Genomic DNA, 19,845 nt, shown 5'->3' with positions numbered 1-19,845 from the left:
TGAAGAGGTACTACATTTGTTATACTCCAATCATCTGGAACAACTCCTATTAATAGTGACCGATTAAACAGATCAGTTAATGGGGCAGCTAGCACTGATCAAAGTTCCTTTAAAAACCCTTGGATGAAAATTTTAACGATCCACTGACTTTTTTACATTTATTTTTGATAATGCCAAATAAAACTTAATCCTCTGTAAAAAGATTAGTGCTAAGCTCATTGCTAATTTTTGTAGAATCCCTTAAAGGGACAGTATAACTGCATGTAATAGGCACTACTATAAAGAATAATATGCACAGATACTGATATAAAAATCCAGTATAAAAACATTTAAAAACTTACTTAGAAGCTTCCAGTTTAGCTCTGTTTAAAAGGTTACAGGAACACCCACTGCAAGTGGGAAATATCAGACACTTCCCCCTCCCCCTTTCTTTGCATATGAAAAGACCCTTTACACAAACAGAAGCAAGCTGGAGTAGGTATACGTCGGTATTCTCCTATAACTTTGGGGCTTGGTTAGGAGTCTGAAAATCAAAGCAATGCTATTTAAAAATAAGCAAAACTATACATTTAAAAAACAAAAACTTAATGGCTATATAAATAGATCATCTACAAAACAGGTATGCAAAGAAAAAATGAGTGTATAATGCCACTTTAATGTAGACATTTTATCTTTACAATCTTTTGTAAAGACAGAAGTACTCATTGAGACCGTCTGCAATTTGCTTATCTCCTTCTACTATTCTACCATCTATTGTTTTAAATCTTTCTACAATTCAACCATCAACTGTTTTCAATTTCAAATAATTTAAAATAAAAAGTCATCTAATGAAATGTATGTTATATTGCCACTAGCCTGCCCCTTTCATAGTACATGAAAACATTTACACTGACATTGATAGATCATTCAAGCTTGTAATAGAAATATGTTCAAATGATAAAAAAAAAAGATGAAAGCACAAAGCATTTTGTAATACTGAATGTAACAACATTAATGTGAATGGTTAACTGACAAGAAGAAAAATGTGCAAGCTTCCAGGATAATGTGGTTCATTCTCCAGGCAATTGCTTTTTTATGAATTAAAGGGACATGAAACCCAATTTTTTTTATTTCATGATTTAGAAAAAGAATGCAATTTTAAACAACTTTCTAATTTACTTCTATTATTTATATCCTCTGCTGAAAAGCATATATAGATAAGCTCAGTTGCTGCTGATTGGTGGCTGCACATAGATGCCTCATGTGATTGGCTCACCCTTGTGCATTGCTATTTCTTTAACAAAGGATATCCAAAAAATGAAGCAAATTAGATAATAGAAGTAAATTGGAATGTTTAAAATGGTATTCTCTATCTGAATCATGAAAGAAAATATTTGGGTTTAATGTCCCTTTCATTTACATAACTATCTAACAGTTGTATCCGTTTGGCAATAACTGCACTGGTTGGGGGTCAGGGAGTACAGACATGTAAATATGCTTGATGTTGAATGTGTCTCGCTTCTGTATGTTTCTGAGGAGTTAAGTAATAAGTATTGAAGATAACAAATATTCCAGGATGGAGCCTAAGAAAAAGAAGAAATGAACTGCTAGATTTTTATATACATTTTCTTGCAATTTATCAGAATGTGGATTTATTACAACTATGAAAAGTTGCCAAATTAGTTTTCTCGCTATTCCCTACAAAATAAAATATTTCAAACTGTAATTACAGTTTTTTATTTCCTAAAAAATGGAGCGCTACTGAATTTTGCGACACTTTACATATAAATAATTAAAAAATGATAATAATATTCCTGTGCTCAATAAGCCAATCATGTCTGTCCCTGTTAGTCAGTGGGCAACAGATACCCAGGTGACTTAAATCTTCCTCTTAGTTTAACCTTAGCTTTCAGATACAGTACTATGTTTTCATGTAAACATTATTTTAATAGATTTAACTGATGCTCTTTCAAACACAAGTTAGAAACTTTTTGATTGTAATATATCTTTAACTTATGCCACTACATTCTAAAGTTTCCTTTAGTTTGGCATAATGAAAAATCAGCTATAATTTCTACCTTGACACAAAACAATATAGCATTTGTATTCATTTACTTTGTAATACATCACAATTTCATATACTTTTACATAGATGCTAAAATAAAATAGCTACCATTTTCACAGCTGGAGTCTGTCATGTTTCACCCTGCTGATCCCCAATTGCCCCTTTAGAGGAATAACAGGTAAACATATACAGCATTGTGTTGTTACTGTATTTACGTTTTAGTGTATATAGATCTACACATATCTATATTTAAAGATTTATGCGATTATTTGCTTACTGAACCAAACTGAATATACATATAAATAAATAACTACATTGAAACTTGTGGCATTTTCACATTTGCAAAGAGAGACACTGGTCACTCTAACTACAATTTATCTAGCTAGCAAGCTACATCTCGCTATACATATGTGTGTATATAATCGATCATCTCTCTACATTTGCCAACAAAAAAAGTACCAGACTGAATCAAGGTCGCCTTGATGTAGCTCGTAATTGTATCAAACTGTTTTGCCCTCACAGTTTTAAACACGCAATATTTGTAAACACCCCAAAAAAGCAGCGTATGTGTCACACATGTATCCACCAGTGTTCGAATACCCAGGATCCCCCTTACTGCACCCCTCTATCCCCATCCCCCTCCACGTGATGGTCGCGCATGCGCACGGAAGAGCCCGGGTGACGTCAGGTCTGCCCTACCTCTCTAGCAGAGCTGCCAAACTGTGATCTGAACTAAACTTGGCTGCGGGCCGACAGTAAGCTATGACTGGACGCTCCAGCTAAACTCTGCTCCTGCTGCAGCCTCTTCCACAGCCACATGCACTTGCACTGGAAAGCTGAAGGCAAGACTGAGAAGCAGCAAAGACACACACATACAAAACGAAAAGGAAAAAAATGCCATCACTCTGAATGTGCAGTTCCCAATTTAATATTATAAACCTAATAGGATGGTGGCATCAGGACAAGGTTGGATGCTGCTAGAGACTCAGGCTGCTGTGTGTATTGGGAGAGCACAGTGAATGAACTGCAGCCTCTGTCTCTGCTGCCTGAGAGGACAAATTGAACATGAAAACGGTAAGGTTGTACTTTTAATAACACCTAGCTTGCAACACTGCCCCTATAATACATGTTCAGTTATTTTAGACAGGACATTTTATTTTATTGTCTTTCTGGGTATGGAATAAGTTTTGCAATTATTTTTTTAAAAATTACATATGTGTAAATATTATTTATACACATAGTTTGGAGACAAGTCAAATTGGTACTTTAATTAAATGTGATTATTTATTGTGTGGTGCACATCTTTAGTTATGATTTTTTTATTTTTTTTATTTGTGATTCTTATTAAAAAAAAAGAAGAGGATGACATCTAGCCAAAAAAAAATGATTTAAAAATGCCATACTTGTGTTTTTAAAGAAATAATCTGAAAGGTGTTTAGTTCCAAAGAGCTTGCAATCTAATTGGAATTTAGTCTTTTAGAAAATGCCATTCTGCACTGCTCAAGTGGAAAGAGATTTTAACATTAATGCTTCATGTAAAAAAAAAAGTCTGCTTAAGAAGTCAGACAAGTGCATAGTTTCTGTCTGGACTCAGAGGGGCAGCATTAATGTGTTCGTTCAGTCTGATGCTCTAGGATATGTTAAGCTCCTAATAGGCTAATCAAAGAGATGTAAGCGTGTGGTTTTGATTTCCTTCTGACCACTTGGGATTTGCTAGACTCTTAACACCAGAGAGCCTCATATCTGTGTGTATTTGTATAATAAAAACACAAAGTTCATAGGAATCTCACTTTTTGGCAGAAGGGTGCTTAATAGCATAGTCTACGTAGAAGGGTTATGTGAGGTGGGACACCCCTTCTATTTAGTCATGTTAGCTCAGTGCCAAAGCAGTGTAGGATCCACAGTCTCTCCCAGTTCTAAGTCATTATGAATTCAAATATATTTGATTATTGCTACTTAAACGGTACATTTCAAATGTTATTTAATCTGTATGTCAGAATAATCCCCTCCTCATCTTGTCTATTAACCTGATTACCTGTATTACTAGGAATGCTTACACCTTGCTGATTCATATTTTAAGATATATCCTTATGGAAGGCTGTTTAATTGAATGCATTTTTTTTGTGTTAGAGGGGTTTTTCATATCTTTCTAGTATTTGTAGTAGGTGAGGAATACAGTGAAAGAGGGATTGTTATTATCTGAGTTGCCGGTTAGAGAGGCAGTTTGGGTGAGTGCCAGCTGTCTGGGTCACACACGTTTTATCTAAATAGATTTAGCACTGCTGATGGATGGCAACGGAAGATCATCTGGAGCTAAGCTAGACTCTTCCCACTGTCTATATGGTTTTTTTTTTTAATGTGAAGAAAAATGTGTTTAAGGACACACAGAGCAAGAATATTGGGGATTTAAGTAAACATTGGCTCTATGTAAATCCCATCTGTTATAGCGCTATACGTGTATGGAGAGGCTTTATAATAGTAACTACAATAAATATCTGCTCCAGAAACTGGCTGCAAGACTATCTGGTAACAGACACTCATTAAAAGTCAACTGTAACTGATGTTGGATTAGATATCGTAACTGTAATGATCACCATTACCACAATTAGAATTAATATCTTGAATTATGATATATGGTCTGGATATAACAAACAGTTAATATACAAAGTTTGGAAGATAAGAATGGCTGTGTAGTTTCTAGAAAGCATATTTTTTAAAAAGAAAACATTAACCAACCTATCAATGTTTTTTTTAACGTCAGCACTGTTTATTTTGGACTATCTGAATCTAGCAATAAATGACACCTCAGATACAACTTGGCAGAGGTTTTGGACATGATATGAATAGTGGCAACTTCCATTCTGTTTGGGTGCTCAATCAGACTTTTGTCTGCTTTAGGATATTTGTTCCCAAGTTCTCTTTAAATTCTTCTGTTTAGAAGAAGGAAAAAAAGAAAATACAGAATTTTTGTCATAATTGGTGGGGAAGCCATCAACTTGTAGAATGCAGGAGTTCAGGCAGATTTTATTGTACCAGGTCTACTAAGACCTCACACGTACCTGTTGTGGATTCTGTAAACGCACACACTTATTCTTCTAAATATATCAAAGTTGCTTTCAGCAAGAGTGGCAGACTTATGTGGTTGTTGTGTTTTTATAAATCCTGTAAGGGATTGTCTAATACATTGTCTCTTGAACCAGGAATGGGTTTTATTGTCCAGTCCATTACCTGTAAACTTAACGTGATTTATTTGCATTCCCCATCGTTAGTCTTCATCTCCCTGGTAACCACTATTGCTGTCTATACTTCGTGATCTAAAATAAATGCTACCTTCACTGAGGTAAGAATTATAGATTGGGAATTTCATGAATGTATCTCTGCTCTTAGACTGTGCAGGCAGAAGGAAAAAAGGGATTGTAAAACAGCTGTGTGGAAAACAGCCTGCAAATCTTATGGATTGAGTAGACATTAGGCTGCACATATTTCATAATCATTTGAGACCTGCCAAAACCTAGTGTCCATCTATGAGCAGATATAAACCTAAAAAGATCAATCTGTCTCTTGGGATTTAAATATATTTTTAAAACAATAGAAATATGAAGTATTTCTTAATTAAACACACATTTTCTCCATTCCCAAGTATGGAACATCCATTTACTGATTAAACTAAATTATAATTTAGTTTTTTATATAAGAAAGGACAATCTGTTTTGAAATATAGACAGCGTTTAATTAATTCTGAGCCAGAGTGGAATAGGTACTGATTCCATATCAGTACTACATCTGAGCTAATCATACAACATACCCATTTATAGTCTATTCTATGAAATGTTAAGAATTTTAACATAAAGATATTTACTGAAACTGGGAAACAATAATAAAGGTAATCTTTAGCATATGTTTGTGAGATTCAATGTGCCTTTTAAATAAATTATATGGAGTTTATGAGGAAAACCAATCATAACTGAGTTTTAAGTTTCCACCCAAAAAAATCTGCAGGCTCATATTGGGTTTCCCATCATTAATTTTATATTATATATGGATCAAAGCTCCTTCTGTCTACCAGCTTTGGCATCACCCCAATCATTTTATTTTATTTCACTGCAGGCATTCTTACTTTTTGTGTTGCTATAGCTTTTTTGTCTTGGTGACATTATCCTCCCTATGTAATGAGTTTAGCTGTGCTTAGTAGCCTACCTCCCTCTCTGTGCTCTTTATTCCTGTTAAAGCTTTCAATCTGTGCTTTGGTACCTGCACATCCTTATTTTGCAATCCTCTCCCTATATTATAAATTTTTGTAGTGTTGATTTTTAAAAAAAATATATATACTATTCATACTTACTGGAGAAATGTATAGAATTGTTTTTTTTATTTGTTCATAAGTTATGCCATCAACTTTCTGCCAGCGAATCCAGATTGGTTAAAAAAAAAAAGCTGACCCCCTAGAGGTGTTCTGTTAACAACCCCCACACAGATAGTGTAGATATTGGCCACTTTTATTTTGCTTCTGTCCTTTTCCAGAACAGCATAATTCTCCTAAATATCCATTCTAGTTGAGTGCTTCCCCAGACTTCCTTTTGGCAGTAGTCAGAGGAGGGGGAGCTTGGTCAAGAATCTGTTTCCAATATTTACTATGCAAGAGAGAAGAGAAAAATGTGCATTGGGCTCATTTTTTTTTTATCAAAACAGAAGCATTTGCAGCAGACTTATGTCTGGAGGATGAGGACAGAACTGGATGGGTTTGCAAATAAAGTAAAAGAATATTTAAGTCTATTGGGAATAGTTTACTGTATCTATACAATGGAACTTCTTAACCCATATTTGCCTTGGAGGCAAAATGCTAAATGCATACAGATGTGGACAGTAACCTTTATGAGAACAGGTGGTGCCTTTCTAACATTCTTTTAAAAGGTAATCCTTTTTTTTTTTTTTGTGAGACTCAAACATGACCCTTGCTCACCCTTAGTACCGTTTGGTTGTCAACAGAGACAAATACCTGGAGAGGTATGTCTTGGTAATAAATCATTCATGATCATTATTAACTGTTCACACTTTCAGTGTAGAACTTGTACTTTTTTTTTCTTTTTTTTTTTTAAACTTGCCTTTAATATTATCAGGATAAAATTTATAATATCTTAATAAATACATTCAATGGTTGGCTTGCCAATTTTAACCCCTCTACTGGTAGTGCTTTTAATATTCATCCCACTCAGCCCCTACAGCTTCTATTACATAGTTCCTCACAAATAAGCAACCTTAAGGGGATATGAAACCCCAAAAAATAATTTGTAATTCAGACAGAGCGTAAGATTTTTTTAAAAGATTCAAATTTATTTCTATAATCAAATTTGCTTTATTCCCATGAAATTCTTGGTTTAAAGGGACACTGAACCCAAATGGTTTCTTTTGGGATTCAGATAGAGCATGCAAATTTAAGCAACGTTCTAATTTACTCCTATTATCAATTTGTTTTGGTTCTCTTTCTATCTTTATTTGAAAAAGAAGGCATCTGAGCTTTTTTTATTAGTTCAGGACTCTGGACAGCACTTTTTTATTGGTGGATGAATTTATCCACCAATCAGCAAGAACAACCCAGGTTCTTCACCAAAAATGGGCCGGCATCTAAACTTACATTCTTGCATTTCAAATACAGATACCAAGAGAATGAAGAAAATTTGATAATATGAGTAAATTAGAAAGTTGCTTAAAATGTCATGCTCTATCTGAATCATGAAAGAAAAAAAATTGGGTTCAGTGTCCCTTTAAGAGATACCTAAAGTAGGTGTCGGGAGCACTATATGGCAGGAAATAGTGCTGACACCTAGTGTTCTTGACAATGGATAGCATTCTTTCAAAACTGATGCCATATAGTGCTCTAGACATGCACACACCCCTAAGCTTAGTCCCCACTTTTCAACAAAGGATACCAAGAGAACATATAATATGTGATAATAGAAGTAAATTAGAAAGTTGTTTAAAACTGCATGCTCTTGAAGAGTGAAATTATTTTTTTTGGGGTTTCATGTCCCTTTAAGACATACTTTAGTATTAACAATCAAAAATCTTTTTTTCTTTTTTTAATTAATTTGCTTTTTGGTAAAGGCAAGGAACCAGCCACACGTTATATCTCAAACTTGAAGAATTCTTCCAGTTTGAGACAGAACATGTGGCTGGTTCCTCTCTTTTACCAAAAAAATAAATGTGGGTGTATAATAGCCATGATGTATGCTTACACGAAAATCTATAAGTACTTCTGGTGATTCCATTGGTTTTCCACATTCATTACACAGTTTAAAGAGCCATCAGTTCAGACCTCCTCCTAGTTCAGCAACCCATATGTACACACCATGCATGCATAAGATATCAGATAAGAGCCCAATGACCACAAACAGACTCCTTTTAAGACCCTGCAGCCACTCTGCCGACTACATACCTACATCAGACATCTGATTAGACCTCTGGCCCTGATTCCCTTCTATAAGCAATGCAGACTTTAGGTAGATGACAAAAAAGCTGCAGGACCGTTGGGTCTGATCTAAACCCATCAGATCTCTGATCAGATTCCTGACCTTTTATCCTCTCTGTAAGTTCATACATACATAAGACACCAGGTCAAACCTCATGGCCCTGAAAGCCCTCCGTCAGTCACATGTTCACATTAGACCTCAGAAATTTGTTATGGTCTTGCAGCCCCTTTGTCACATATATCCTCAAACTTCAGGACATTGCTCTGGCCTTGCAGCCCACTGTCAGCCACAGATCTACAGCCTACCTCATATCAGACCCCTTAACTTGCACTCCCTATGTAAGCCACATGTGAACATGAGTCCTCAGATCTAACCACAAGACCCTGCAGGCTCTGTCAGCCACATGCCCACATTAAACCACTACTAAACCTCATGGTCCTCCAAACTCTCTGTCAGTTTATAATCCTGGACCTGCAGCACCTCAATCAGCCATATTACCACATCATATCTCAGTTCAGACAATTGGCCCTCCAGTACTTCTGTCAGCCATATCCTCAACCCCAGACTCTACAGCCCCTCTGTTATCCACATCTTTACAGCAGTCGTCAGATCAAACTCATGCCCCTGGAGTCCTCCTCTGTTAAACACTACACCCTTCAAAGTGCCATAAAACATGTTGAGATATTTGAATACCCTAAAAGGGCTAATTAATTAAAAATAGTTTGCATAAAAAATTGTTCAAAAATGGCTGGCAAGTATTTTAAAATAATTTTCAAAAATAAGCAAAATTACTTGCATAGCCATGCTGTCTGGATTAGCCTGATCCACCCCCCTTATCAGTGTTTAGCATCAGAAACACAGGCATAGTATTTAAAACTGAGTTCACAACAGCTTATTTGCTTCTAGGTATGCTCCAGCAGATAATGAGTGTTAAAGTCTTGCATTCTAACAATTCAAAGGTGTATATAGATGCAGCCATAAAAAGAATTGGGGGGGGGGGAGTTAGAGCTGTACAATACAGAAACTTAAAAGAAAGGGTTAATGGCGAGGCACTGCAATATAAAATTGCAGGTAAATTTATTAAAGTACATATTATTATATTTTGTCTCTATCCCAACTTGTTTTATGTCCCTTTTAACTAAAGGAAATTAGTCATTTGGTTTATCCTTTTTATTATGCCCTATCATTACTTTATTATATCTCTCCTATCTATTAAATTAGGACTATAAATGATAAATCAGTGCATTTTGTATTAGTTCATTATTTTATTTAGTCAATTAACTGCATTTAATTTGTATAGTTAAAGGGATATGAAACCCACATTTTTATCTATCAGGATTCAGATAGAGCATGCGATTTTAAGCAACTTTCTTATTTACTCCTGCATTTAGCCACCAATCAGCAAGCGCTACCCAGGTCCTGAACAAAAAATGGGATGGCTCCTATGCTTACATTCCTGCTTTTTCAAATAAAGATACCAAGAGAATGAAAAAAAGGATAATAGGAGTAAATTAGAAAGTTGCTAAAAAATGCCTGCCCTATCTGAATCATGAAAGAAAAAAATGTGTGTATCATAATCAGACAAAATTAGTTTTTGTTTCACAAATGAATAAAGAAAACATATTTTTGCACATGTCTAACATATGGGAAGTTGCAACTCAGAATTATAGTTTGCTTTGATGCTGTAATGTCATAAAGCTCATTTCAAAATCTTTTCAACCAAAACATTATAAAGTGCTAAATAGAAAACACAGATTTGATTGTTAAGAAGATCCCATTTTATCCTTTGTAAGTATGTTGGGAGCCTTAAAAAAACAGTAAAACAACCTTTGAATGATTGATTTCTCTCCCATGCCTAAATTCCGAAATTAAAGCATTGATGTCACTTAAAACCTGCCTCAACAAGAGGGCACTAAAGATACTTTAAAGATAAATTTACCGCTGCAGATGTGTGCAGAAGAGGAAAAGCATATGAATTCCAGCATTTGGCTGATTTTAAGTACCAGTCCAGCCTTTAATGGGCTGTCGAGAGAGACGATCTAAGATATCTTTCTTCATAATCTAAATCTCTTTAGATATATTTGGCTTTCTGTTTTACAAAGTATATAAAAAAAAGCCTTCTTATTTCAGTTCAATTAGGTCACTCTGGAGATGTGGAATCTTTTTGCCTGCAAAGATGGCACAAAGAATAATCTACAAAGGGAGTAATTTAATTGCGTACTGGAGTGATCTCCAAATTGTGGATGAAAGTTGCACTTGCTGGCACATAAAAAAAAAAAGCTCCTGTCGTGAGACTGTAGTCATAAAGCTTATTGGCTTCGGGCTACATTAAAAGGTTATGATGTCATTCAGCCAGTGGGAGGGGAGAGGAGGCCAGGTCAGCTGTGAAACGCTTGAGAGCCTCATTCAGTATCTGGATATACAAAGGGTCTAGTCTAGCAGAGTGTGAAATGATTACTATGGCTTTTTGGGAACTTGCCTAGTATACAGCTTAGAACAATACAGTTATGCTTTTCCTCACATTGCCTGTGTTATCCTAGACTCATGCTTGTGTGCAAAGACAAGATGTCAAACATTGCTTACATGACAATCCTCATGTGAATAAGAGCTGGTTCCCTGAATGAAAAGGTATCTTGTAATGTAAACGTTATGTAAATATTGTTGTTAACCACATCTTAAAGGCAGTATTCATTGCGGTTTCATCTACAAAGCTCTACAGAAAACAGTACCATGAATGAAAATTTCATGCAGGTTTTAGGGGTAGCACATTTATAGTAACTTTTAAAAGTGGCAGACCCATGCAAAACGCAATAATCTGTCCTTCTACTTAAAGGGACATTCCAGCCAAAATTGGAATACACATGGATACATTTCAGATATGAATAGAAGCATTTTTGTAATATGCATGTATTAGCAAAAATGCTTATAATAAAAGATATAGCTGTTTCAAATGTGTATCTAAGTATGCAATGTGCACCAGCAATTTAAATACAGCACTTGCTCAGAGAGCCAAAAGGTGCTTGTACCATCTGGTAATGACTCAATTTGTTAATTGCTGACGTGATACAAGCCCCACTGGCGCTCTGAGCAGCTGCAGCACTTAAAATGCTGGTGCACTGAGAATATCTAGCTATGCTTCTCATGCACATGCATAGAAAAATATTAACACTAAAACAGTGATAACTTTTACTAGAAGCATTTTTGCTAATACATGTATATTGCAAATCTGTTTCTATTCAAAGATGTAATTTATCTATGTGCATTTATATTTTCCCTTTAAGCAAATTCCCTAACCATTGCATTGGTAATAGAATAAATTTAGAGTGGAATGGAAAGATGGAAACTGAGGTGAGGTTGAGGTAGGGCTTTTTTAACATATGAAGAGTGAGAGAACTTTGTCTCGTCAAATTCTAGATCTGGTTCTTTATTCTAGATCTGGATTACATAGCCCCGTCTACTCTGATCAACCCCAAAACAAGGACGTAAAATACTTATAGTATAATCTAGACATGCTGATTACTTAAAGGTATCAGAAGTGTGGGAAGGAAGGCTTGAGATGGGTGGGTGGCACAGAGGAGGAGGGATTGGGAGGGGCCCTATGCTACGTAAATTGTTTTGAAGGGAGAGAGACAGATGGGAAGCTACACTATAGCAAAAGAGGAATTGGAAAGGGGGGCTCCCTAACTAATGACTGCGGGGAGCCCCATGGCCATGCTGTGATCTGAGATGTCATTGCAGAAAATGCAGCATGTCTGCAGAAAGAAATGGACACATGCAGGAACTGTTAGAGTGTTCCCCTTGAAGTGCTGCTCCACACCAGACTGCGCTCTTTAAACAGCACTGTGCTCTGGCTGCACTGGATAAGTATTACTTAACACAGTGCAGCCAGAGTGAAGCGCTGTTTGAAGAGAACAGTCAAATACAAAGTCAAATTTCATTTCAAAATGACATGTAGAAAAAGTTTCACTAATAAAGGCTCATTGCAGAAAGTGAAAAAAAGTTCTGCCTCTGGGGCAGGGAGGGGATGGTAGTGGGCACTACTACACTACAGGAAAAAATAAAAAAACATATAAACTGGGTACTGGCAGTCCGCTTTAAGTACCTAAGATGGCCAACCACTAGTAAGAGGCGGGGAAGGTTAAAGAGCTGTTTGAGGGGGATCAGGGAGGTGGGAGGGTTGAGGAGAGATCACTGCCCTGCTAGAAAAAAAATAATAATAAAAAACAAACAAACACTAAACTGCTTACTGGCAGACCTTCTGCCAGTACCTAAGATGGTGGTGACCAGTGGAGGGTGAGGGAGGGAAAAGAGCTGTTTAGGAGGGATCAGGGAGTTTGGAGTTGTCAGGTGGTGGGAGGTAATCTCTACTCTGCATCAAAAATTAACCTTACAAGCTAACTGATTAACTAACCGATTCACTGCTAGGAATTTCAAGTAAGGTGCACAGCTGCAATTAGCCAAGCCATGCATGTCTGCTAGTTTTGAACAAAGGGGATCCCAGAGAAGCTTTTACAACTATTTGTCATATGACTGCAGTAGCGTATACATGCCCGGAGCTCTACATGACAGAAAATAGTGCTGCCATCTAGTGCTCTTGCTAACGTATAACATTGTTGCAAAACTGTTGCCATATAGTACTGCAGACATGCGCGCGCTCTTGAGCTTACCTTACTGCTTTTCAACAAAGGATAACAAGAAAATATGATAATAGATGTAAATTGGAAAGTTGTTTAAAATGGCATGTTCTATCTGAATCATGAAAGAAAAAAATGAGTTTTTTTTATCCCTTTTAACCCCTTGAGTGCTAATGATGGCTCTGAGCCGTCGCAGAGTTTCCCACTCTGGTGCTAACGACGGCTCAGATCCGTCGCTAGCACTCTCCCACCTTGAGGGAGATCTGGGTGCTCCCACCCGCTCCTGCATAGTGGCAGGCATCGCCGGGGATTCACGTTATGTGCGGTGACGTCACCGCACAACTCTATACGTAACAATGTTAAGTATAGGAGCAGGGGGCATGCTGCTTAGAAGCCTTTATCTCAGGCATCTAAGCAGCTACAGACCCCCAAGACCCACCGTTGGAAAAGTAATCGCCCAACCTTTCAATGCAATGCAAGTCTTGGGGATCTGGGGGGAAAAAAACACCTTAAAAAGGCGTAGCACCCAGGTGGTGCATTTTGTTCATATAACAAATTTACATCCTTTTTTTACTGCAGTTATTTTTTAATAGCCAAACTCCACCCACAATTTGCCTTATTTGGAGGAGCCTATCTGGGCTCTAGTCTGCTTACTAGAAGGCTAGTCATTGTCATAATGTTAGTACAAATTGTTTTGCAGCCAATTAGAGACAGATATATAGTAGAATTAGCCTTTAGAAGTCAGCAGTGTGCATGCCAGGTTATGAGAATTAGAAATTGCTTAAAGGGACAGTCTAGTCCAAAATAAACTTTCATGATTCAGATAGGGCATGCCATTTTAAACAACTTTCCAATTTACTTTTATCACCAATTTTGCTTTGTTCTCTTGGTATTCTTAGTTGAAAGCAAAATCTAGGCGGTTCATATGCTAATGTCTTAGATATTAAAGGCTGCCGCTAAGCTAGAGGGTATTAGTTCATGTGAGTCATATAGATAACACTGTGCTCACGCACATGGAGTTACCTAGGAGTAAGCACTGATTGGCTAAAATGCAACTCTGTCAAAAGAACGGAAATAAGGGGCAGTTTGCAGAGGCATAGATATAAGATAATTACAGAGGTAAAAAGTGTATTAATATAACCGTGTTGGTTATGCAAAACTAGGGAATGGGTAATTAAAAGGGATTATCTATCTTTTTAAACAATAACATTTCTGGTGTAGACTGTCCCTTTAATTTTCAGAGCTAAATTATCACAACGTTGTTTTATTATGGATAAATTAACATTTTATACAAAAATCTCAAGGTGTTTACTGTCACTTTTTATACTCAACACAGCATTTTAGAAAATACTCAGAGAACACACCAAGCTTGTAACCAATTTAATCATCACACTCTGCAATCAGACTTTCCAAAAATGAAAAGCAAAATTAATTCTAGAACTTTTTTTTTCCCTTTTTTATAACTTTAGGAAAAGTGAGCTGTCTGGCCTTGACACATTATTTAGGTTATTCTGTTATGTTTAGTCTTTTAAAAAATTGTATTTAGGCTATAAAGAAACTGGATTTATTGAATTAGTGAATATTTTTTGTAATAAAAAGCAATGTATATTAATACGACTTGAATATTCTGTCAAATATCCTCAGTACATTTTTGCACGTTCCCATTGATACGTGTAAATGTAAAACATACGTTTCATCTTCTGTTTTTTTTCTTGCAGGTACGAAAATGGTCCTACTTTACTGATGATCTCATATAATTCTTGACTGCTGCATGAAGGATTATCTTTTTTTGTTTTATTTTGCATCCAACTCTGGTTTTTATGAAGAAAATGAGAGTGAACAAGCAAGAAGGGGGAAAGTTCCAAAGAACCGCAAAAAAATAGTATGTGAAAATAAAACTAGTTATCAAGTACGTGACGTGGAAGGTGGACATTATACATGGACTTGCCATTGTGGAAAGGAGCAAACATTTTAGAGCACAGGTAGCCTCAAAGAATAAAAAAGAGACAGAAAATATTGTACAGTTTTTTTTATTTTTTATTTTATTTTTTATTTTATAAATTATGGAAATTTTGTTGAAGACGTTGACCTGGATTTTGGGCCTTGTAATGGCTTCATCGGAATTTCACAGGGACAACAGACTTTCCTATAGTTCTCAAGGTAGGGTTCCACTATTTGACCTGAGAAACTTTCTGGGAAAGTATTTCAGGTATTTATATTGGTAAACCTTTAAATTATTATACTTAAATGATGGACCAAAACCCATATTAGGCCTAGATTTCAAATGTACTGAAAATAATTTAAAAAGTGCTTGTACTAGTAAGCCAATATCTAAAGTCTCAGTAGCCTTTATATCAGTAACTAACATCTATTTATAACAATGTTAATCTAACCAGAATTCTAAGGAGTCTTCTGCATAACCCCCTGGTTACCAGAAACAGAAGCAACAATGATTAAAACTCTTGGCTGCCAGTAACACATACAGACTAATTTAATTACTTGATTGGCAGTAATGATTTAATGTCTTAATTACGTAGAGTAAACAAAGGCAATGAATAGGCTATATTACTATGTCCCACTATTCATTCACTGTCTCTACCCCTCAGATCTTGATTATCCTTGACACTACTACCATCACTTTAGCCCCTCTTGTCAGCTGCCTTGCTGTAACACTTCACTCACTACTTTTTTCTGCTTCTTACTCTTCTTCCAAAAGAATCTCTAAAATTCTTCACTTCCTCTTGAAAGATACAACAAAAGACCATAGGATGTAAAAGTGTATTTAGTATATATCTACTGCAAAAGGATAGTAGGCACATGGAGAAACCATAAAATCTCTGTTGGACAAGGATATGTTGAGCACTGTTCTATATCAATGGTGGGTTATGGCCTTAATAGACACTTCCTGTAGATAGGAGAGATCTTTTTATTTTACTCCCAGAAACTATAAAATCTATGTTTCTACCATTAGAGCAACTGCACCCTACCTACAATATTTGTTTCCCCTTTAAATGTGTGCCCCCACCCCCCATTGGATTTAAAGATTTTTGCTTTTAAAAGCCATATGTTAGACATATGAGTATTAAGAGGCAAATTACCTGGTTCTTCAAGGGGTATTGATTGCTCATAAAAATTATGTACTCTCATAACTGTACAACGTACACTTTGCCAATGTTTTATCATTTTGCTTCAAAACTGCTGCACAGACCTACTCCTGGGAGTTGTTTTACTTGCCTTTTTTGAACAAATTATGCATGTCCCACTCTATCTAGAAAGCCTAAGTTACATTTTGTAACCCAACTCTGCTGCAAAATGCTGTAAATCGCCTGCCCATGTGCAGAGGTTGCAAATCATTAGTAAAGCAGTAGTTTTTTAATGCTTTTAAAACATTTTATAAACTTTTTTTACGCAGCTCTTTTGCACTGCTATGATTAATTATCATTATCTACTATTCACATCCTTTTTAAAAAGCTGTAATAAAGCCATTAATGCTGCAGGTCTGAATTCTGCTCCTAGATGTCACTAGAATAACTGGGCAGGGCTACATCTTCCCTATCCCTCCCCTCCACAGTCTTATTAGCCAAAGAGATCACAGTGAAGAGCATCTGTGTGTTACCTCCATACTTCACATTGTCATTGCACTGCATGTCCCCTTCCTTGTGTATACACTTATTGTTTTTGAGGGCTACCTTTATATAAAGCTCTCACATTCTGTTTAGATATAATATATGTTTATGTCACACAGAACTGAATTAGTTCTTTAACTTTCTAAAATAAAGTGAAAATCAGTCAATTATTTTCCCATTATGAAAAGTATTTATGATAATTGCACATATCTTTTTTTTATTTCTTAAATATGATCTAATTTTTCTTTAGCTTTTGGAAAAAAAATGTTTAGTGTCAGATAAAGATGTTTCAATTTATCCTGCATGAAATCTAGTATAGTTTTGTACTTATTATATTTGTACGAATCCCTATTACTCTCCTTTTTCTTTTGCATGTTCTCTCTCTCTCTCTTTTTTTTTTTTTTTTGGACTGACTTGGATTGCGATCACAAAGAGGAATTCCTGTCTTACCTTGAACACTACCAATTGACAGTTCCAATAAGGGTTGATCGTAATGGAGCCTTCGTAAGTTTTACTGTGAAGCAAGACAAACACTTGCGGAGGAGGAGAAGTACAGATCCTAAAGACCAAGAACAGGAAGCGTCTAAATTATTTTTTAAACTATCTGCCTACGGCAAGCACTTTCACCTAAACCTGACTTTGAATACGGATTTAGTCTCAAAACATTTTACAGTGGAATACTGGGGGAAAGATGGACCTGAGTGGAAGCATGATTTAATTAACAATTGCCACTATACAGGATATTTACAGGACCAAAATACAACAACTAAGGTGGCTCTAAGCAACTGCAATGGCTTGGTGAGTTTGATATCTACATGATACGTGAATTTCCCTGTTTGTAATATTCTTTTTCCAGCTAATTTGAATTCAAGAGGTTTATCTTTGTAACATTTACACAAGTGAATTTATTTAAAGGCCATTATGGTCAAAAATGGACATGATCTAATCCGTTAGAGCATGTGATTTTAAGACTATCAACAATGCAATGCTGTGTGTGCCTGCAAAGGCGTTACATTCATAGTAGAAATACTACTGGTCTTGAGCGAAAATTCGGCTGATCCAATCAGCAGCACAAGTAGTGTGATTAGTGCTTTCTGATTGGCTCAGTGAGGAGTTCCGCTTGGGGCCAGCAGTGCTCCACGGGTCCTGAGAGTGCACTTCTATGGTGTGTTTAACCCCTTTGCAAGGTTTAAACACATAGTACTGCAAGGTCACTAGTCTTAAAATTACATTCTCTAATGCAGTGTTTCTCAACTCCAGTCCTCAGGACCCTTACCAGGCCAGATATTCATTATATCTTAACTAGAGCACAGGTGAAATAATCAGCTGTTCAATTACCATGGTTACTAACCTGCTCTCACCTTTCAGATGATTATTTCACCTGTGCTCTAGTTAAGATACAATGAATATCTGGCCTGTTAAGGGTTCTGAGGACTGGAGTTGAGAAACACTGTTCTAACGGATTAGTGCTTTTAATTTTTATGACTTTTTAATGGCCCTTTAAATATCTTCTTCAAAAGATTTTGTTTAACAGAATAGTTATAATGAAAACACAGTATCTAAATGTATAATTTTGTACACAATAGGCACTGTACTATAAGAGTTTACTCTTTTAAAAAGGATACAAAGAGAACTAAACAAAATTGGTAATTGAAGTAAATTGGAAAGTTGTTTAAAATTGCATGCTCTATCCAATCCATTTGTTTAATTTTGACTTTACTGTGCATTTAATTAAGGAAAATTTAACCTTTTTGCAATATACATTCATTGTTTGTTCATTTGGCCTTTAAAATACCAATGAAAACGATCCATGTTCCACTTCCTCCAGAGAGGATGGAATGTCTCCATCATACTTAAAGGGACATGAAACCAAAACATTTTTTGTTGATTCAGATACAGCATACAATTTTAAAAACTTTCTAAATTACTTCTATTATCTAATTTGCTTCATTCTCTTGGTTTTCTTTGTTGAAAAGGGTACCTAGGTAGGATCATGAGATCGAAGCTAGCTGCTAATTATTGGCTGAATAAAAATGCCATTCGTCATTGGTTTACCAATGTGTTCAGCTAGTTCCCAGTAGTGCATTGCTGCACCATCTATAAAGAATACCAAGAGATTAGAGCAAAATTGAGAATAGAAGTATGTTGGAAAGTTGTTAAAAATTGTATTCTTTATCTAAAACATGAAAGAACATTTTTGGGTTTCATGTCTCTTTTAAAGGGACAGTCTAGTCAAAATTAAACTTTAATGATTCAGATAGGGCATACAATTTTAAACAACTTTTCACTTTACTTTTATCATTAAATTTGTTTTGTTCACTTGGTATTATTTGTTGAAAGCCAAACCTTGGTAGGCTTATGCTAATTTCTAAGCCCTTGAACACTGCCTATTATCTCAGTGCATTTTTTTTACAGAAAGACAACACTAGTTCATGTATGCCGTATAGATGACAATGTGCTCGCTCCCGTGGAGTTACCTATGAGTAGACAGTTTCTTTAAGTATGATGAAATTTACTTAACCTTGCAACATTCTATATAGTCATAGATTTGATCAGATCATGCTCTTTTAAAGCAGTTACCAATTGACCACAGCATAGGAGACCACCAACACGAATTCCCTTTTCAAGGGGTAAATCTCTGAACTATTAACGTACCAACAGTGTTCAATAATTTGAAAACATTTATTATGTATACAGATTTTGCACTATTGGGAGCTTCCTTAACACATCTGGTCAGCCAATGACACAACCATATGTGTATAGCCACCAAACACCAGCTAGTTGCCAGCAGTGCATTTCTGCTCCTGCGTCTACCTAGGCATGCTCTTTAACAAAGGATATCAAGAGAATGAAGTACATTTGATGATAGAAGTAAATTGTAAAGTCTCTTGAAAGGTCATGCTCTGTCTAAATCATGAAAGTCTAAGTCTGCCTTGTCTTTTTAATGTACAATGTTTATTTCATGATTGCTCAATTGTGTTCTCCACTGAAAATGTTGCCAGCCGGGTAGCATTATTAACCAGTGTAATACTCTGCATTATTATAACATTCTGTTATTTATAAATGTTACTTAA

At 35.9% G+C, this 19,845-nt stretch overlaps 1 protein-coding gene across 1 annotated transcript in view; it reads left to right on the top strand.

Moving 5' to 3' along the window:
- The first annotated feature begins 2,799 nt into the window (after positions 1-2,799).
- The window catches only part of ADAMTS6 (ADAM metallopeptidase with thrombospondin type 1 motif 6), a 400,513-nt gene continuing 383,467 nt past the window's right edge, over positions 2,800-19,845 (top strand). Inside the window, 3 exon segments of the mRNA XM_053701330.1 lie at positions 2,800-3,118; positions 14,864-15,305; positions 17,205-17,569. Of these exon segments, the coding sequence (XP_053557305.1) occupies positions 15,209-15,305; positions 17,205-17,569 (462 nt within the window). The 5' untranslated portion in view covers positions 2,800-3,118; positions 14,864-15,208.

The sequence above is a fragment of the Bombina bombina genome, chromosome 2 (assembly GCF_027579735.1).
Source record: "Bombina bombina isolate aBomBom1 chromosome 2, aBomBom1.pri, whole genome shotgun sequence".
Taxonomy (NCBI): Eukaryota; Metazoa; Chordata; class Amphibia; order Anura; family Bombinatoridae; genus Bombina; species Bombina bombina.
Note: the sequence above shows the minus strand (reverse complement) of the source record. Positions and strands in the feature narration are given on the sequence as shown.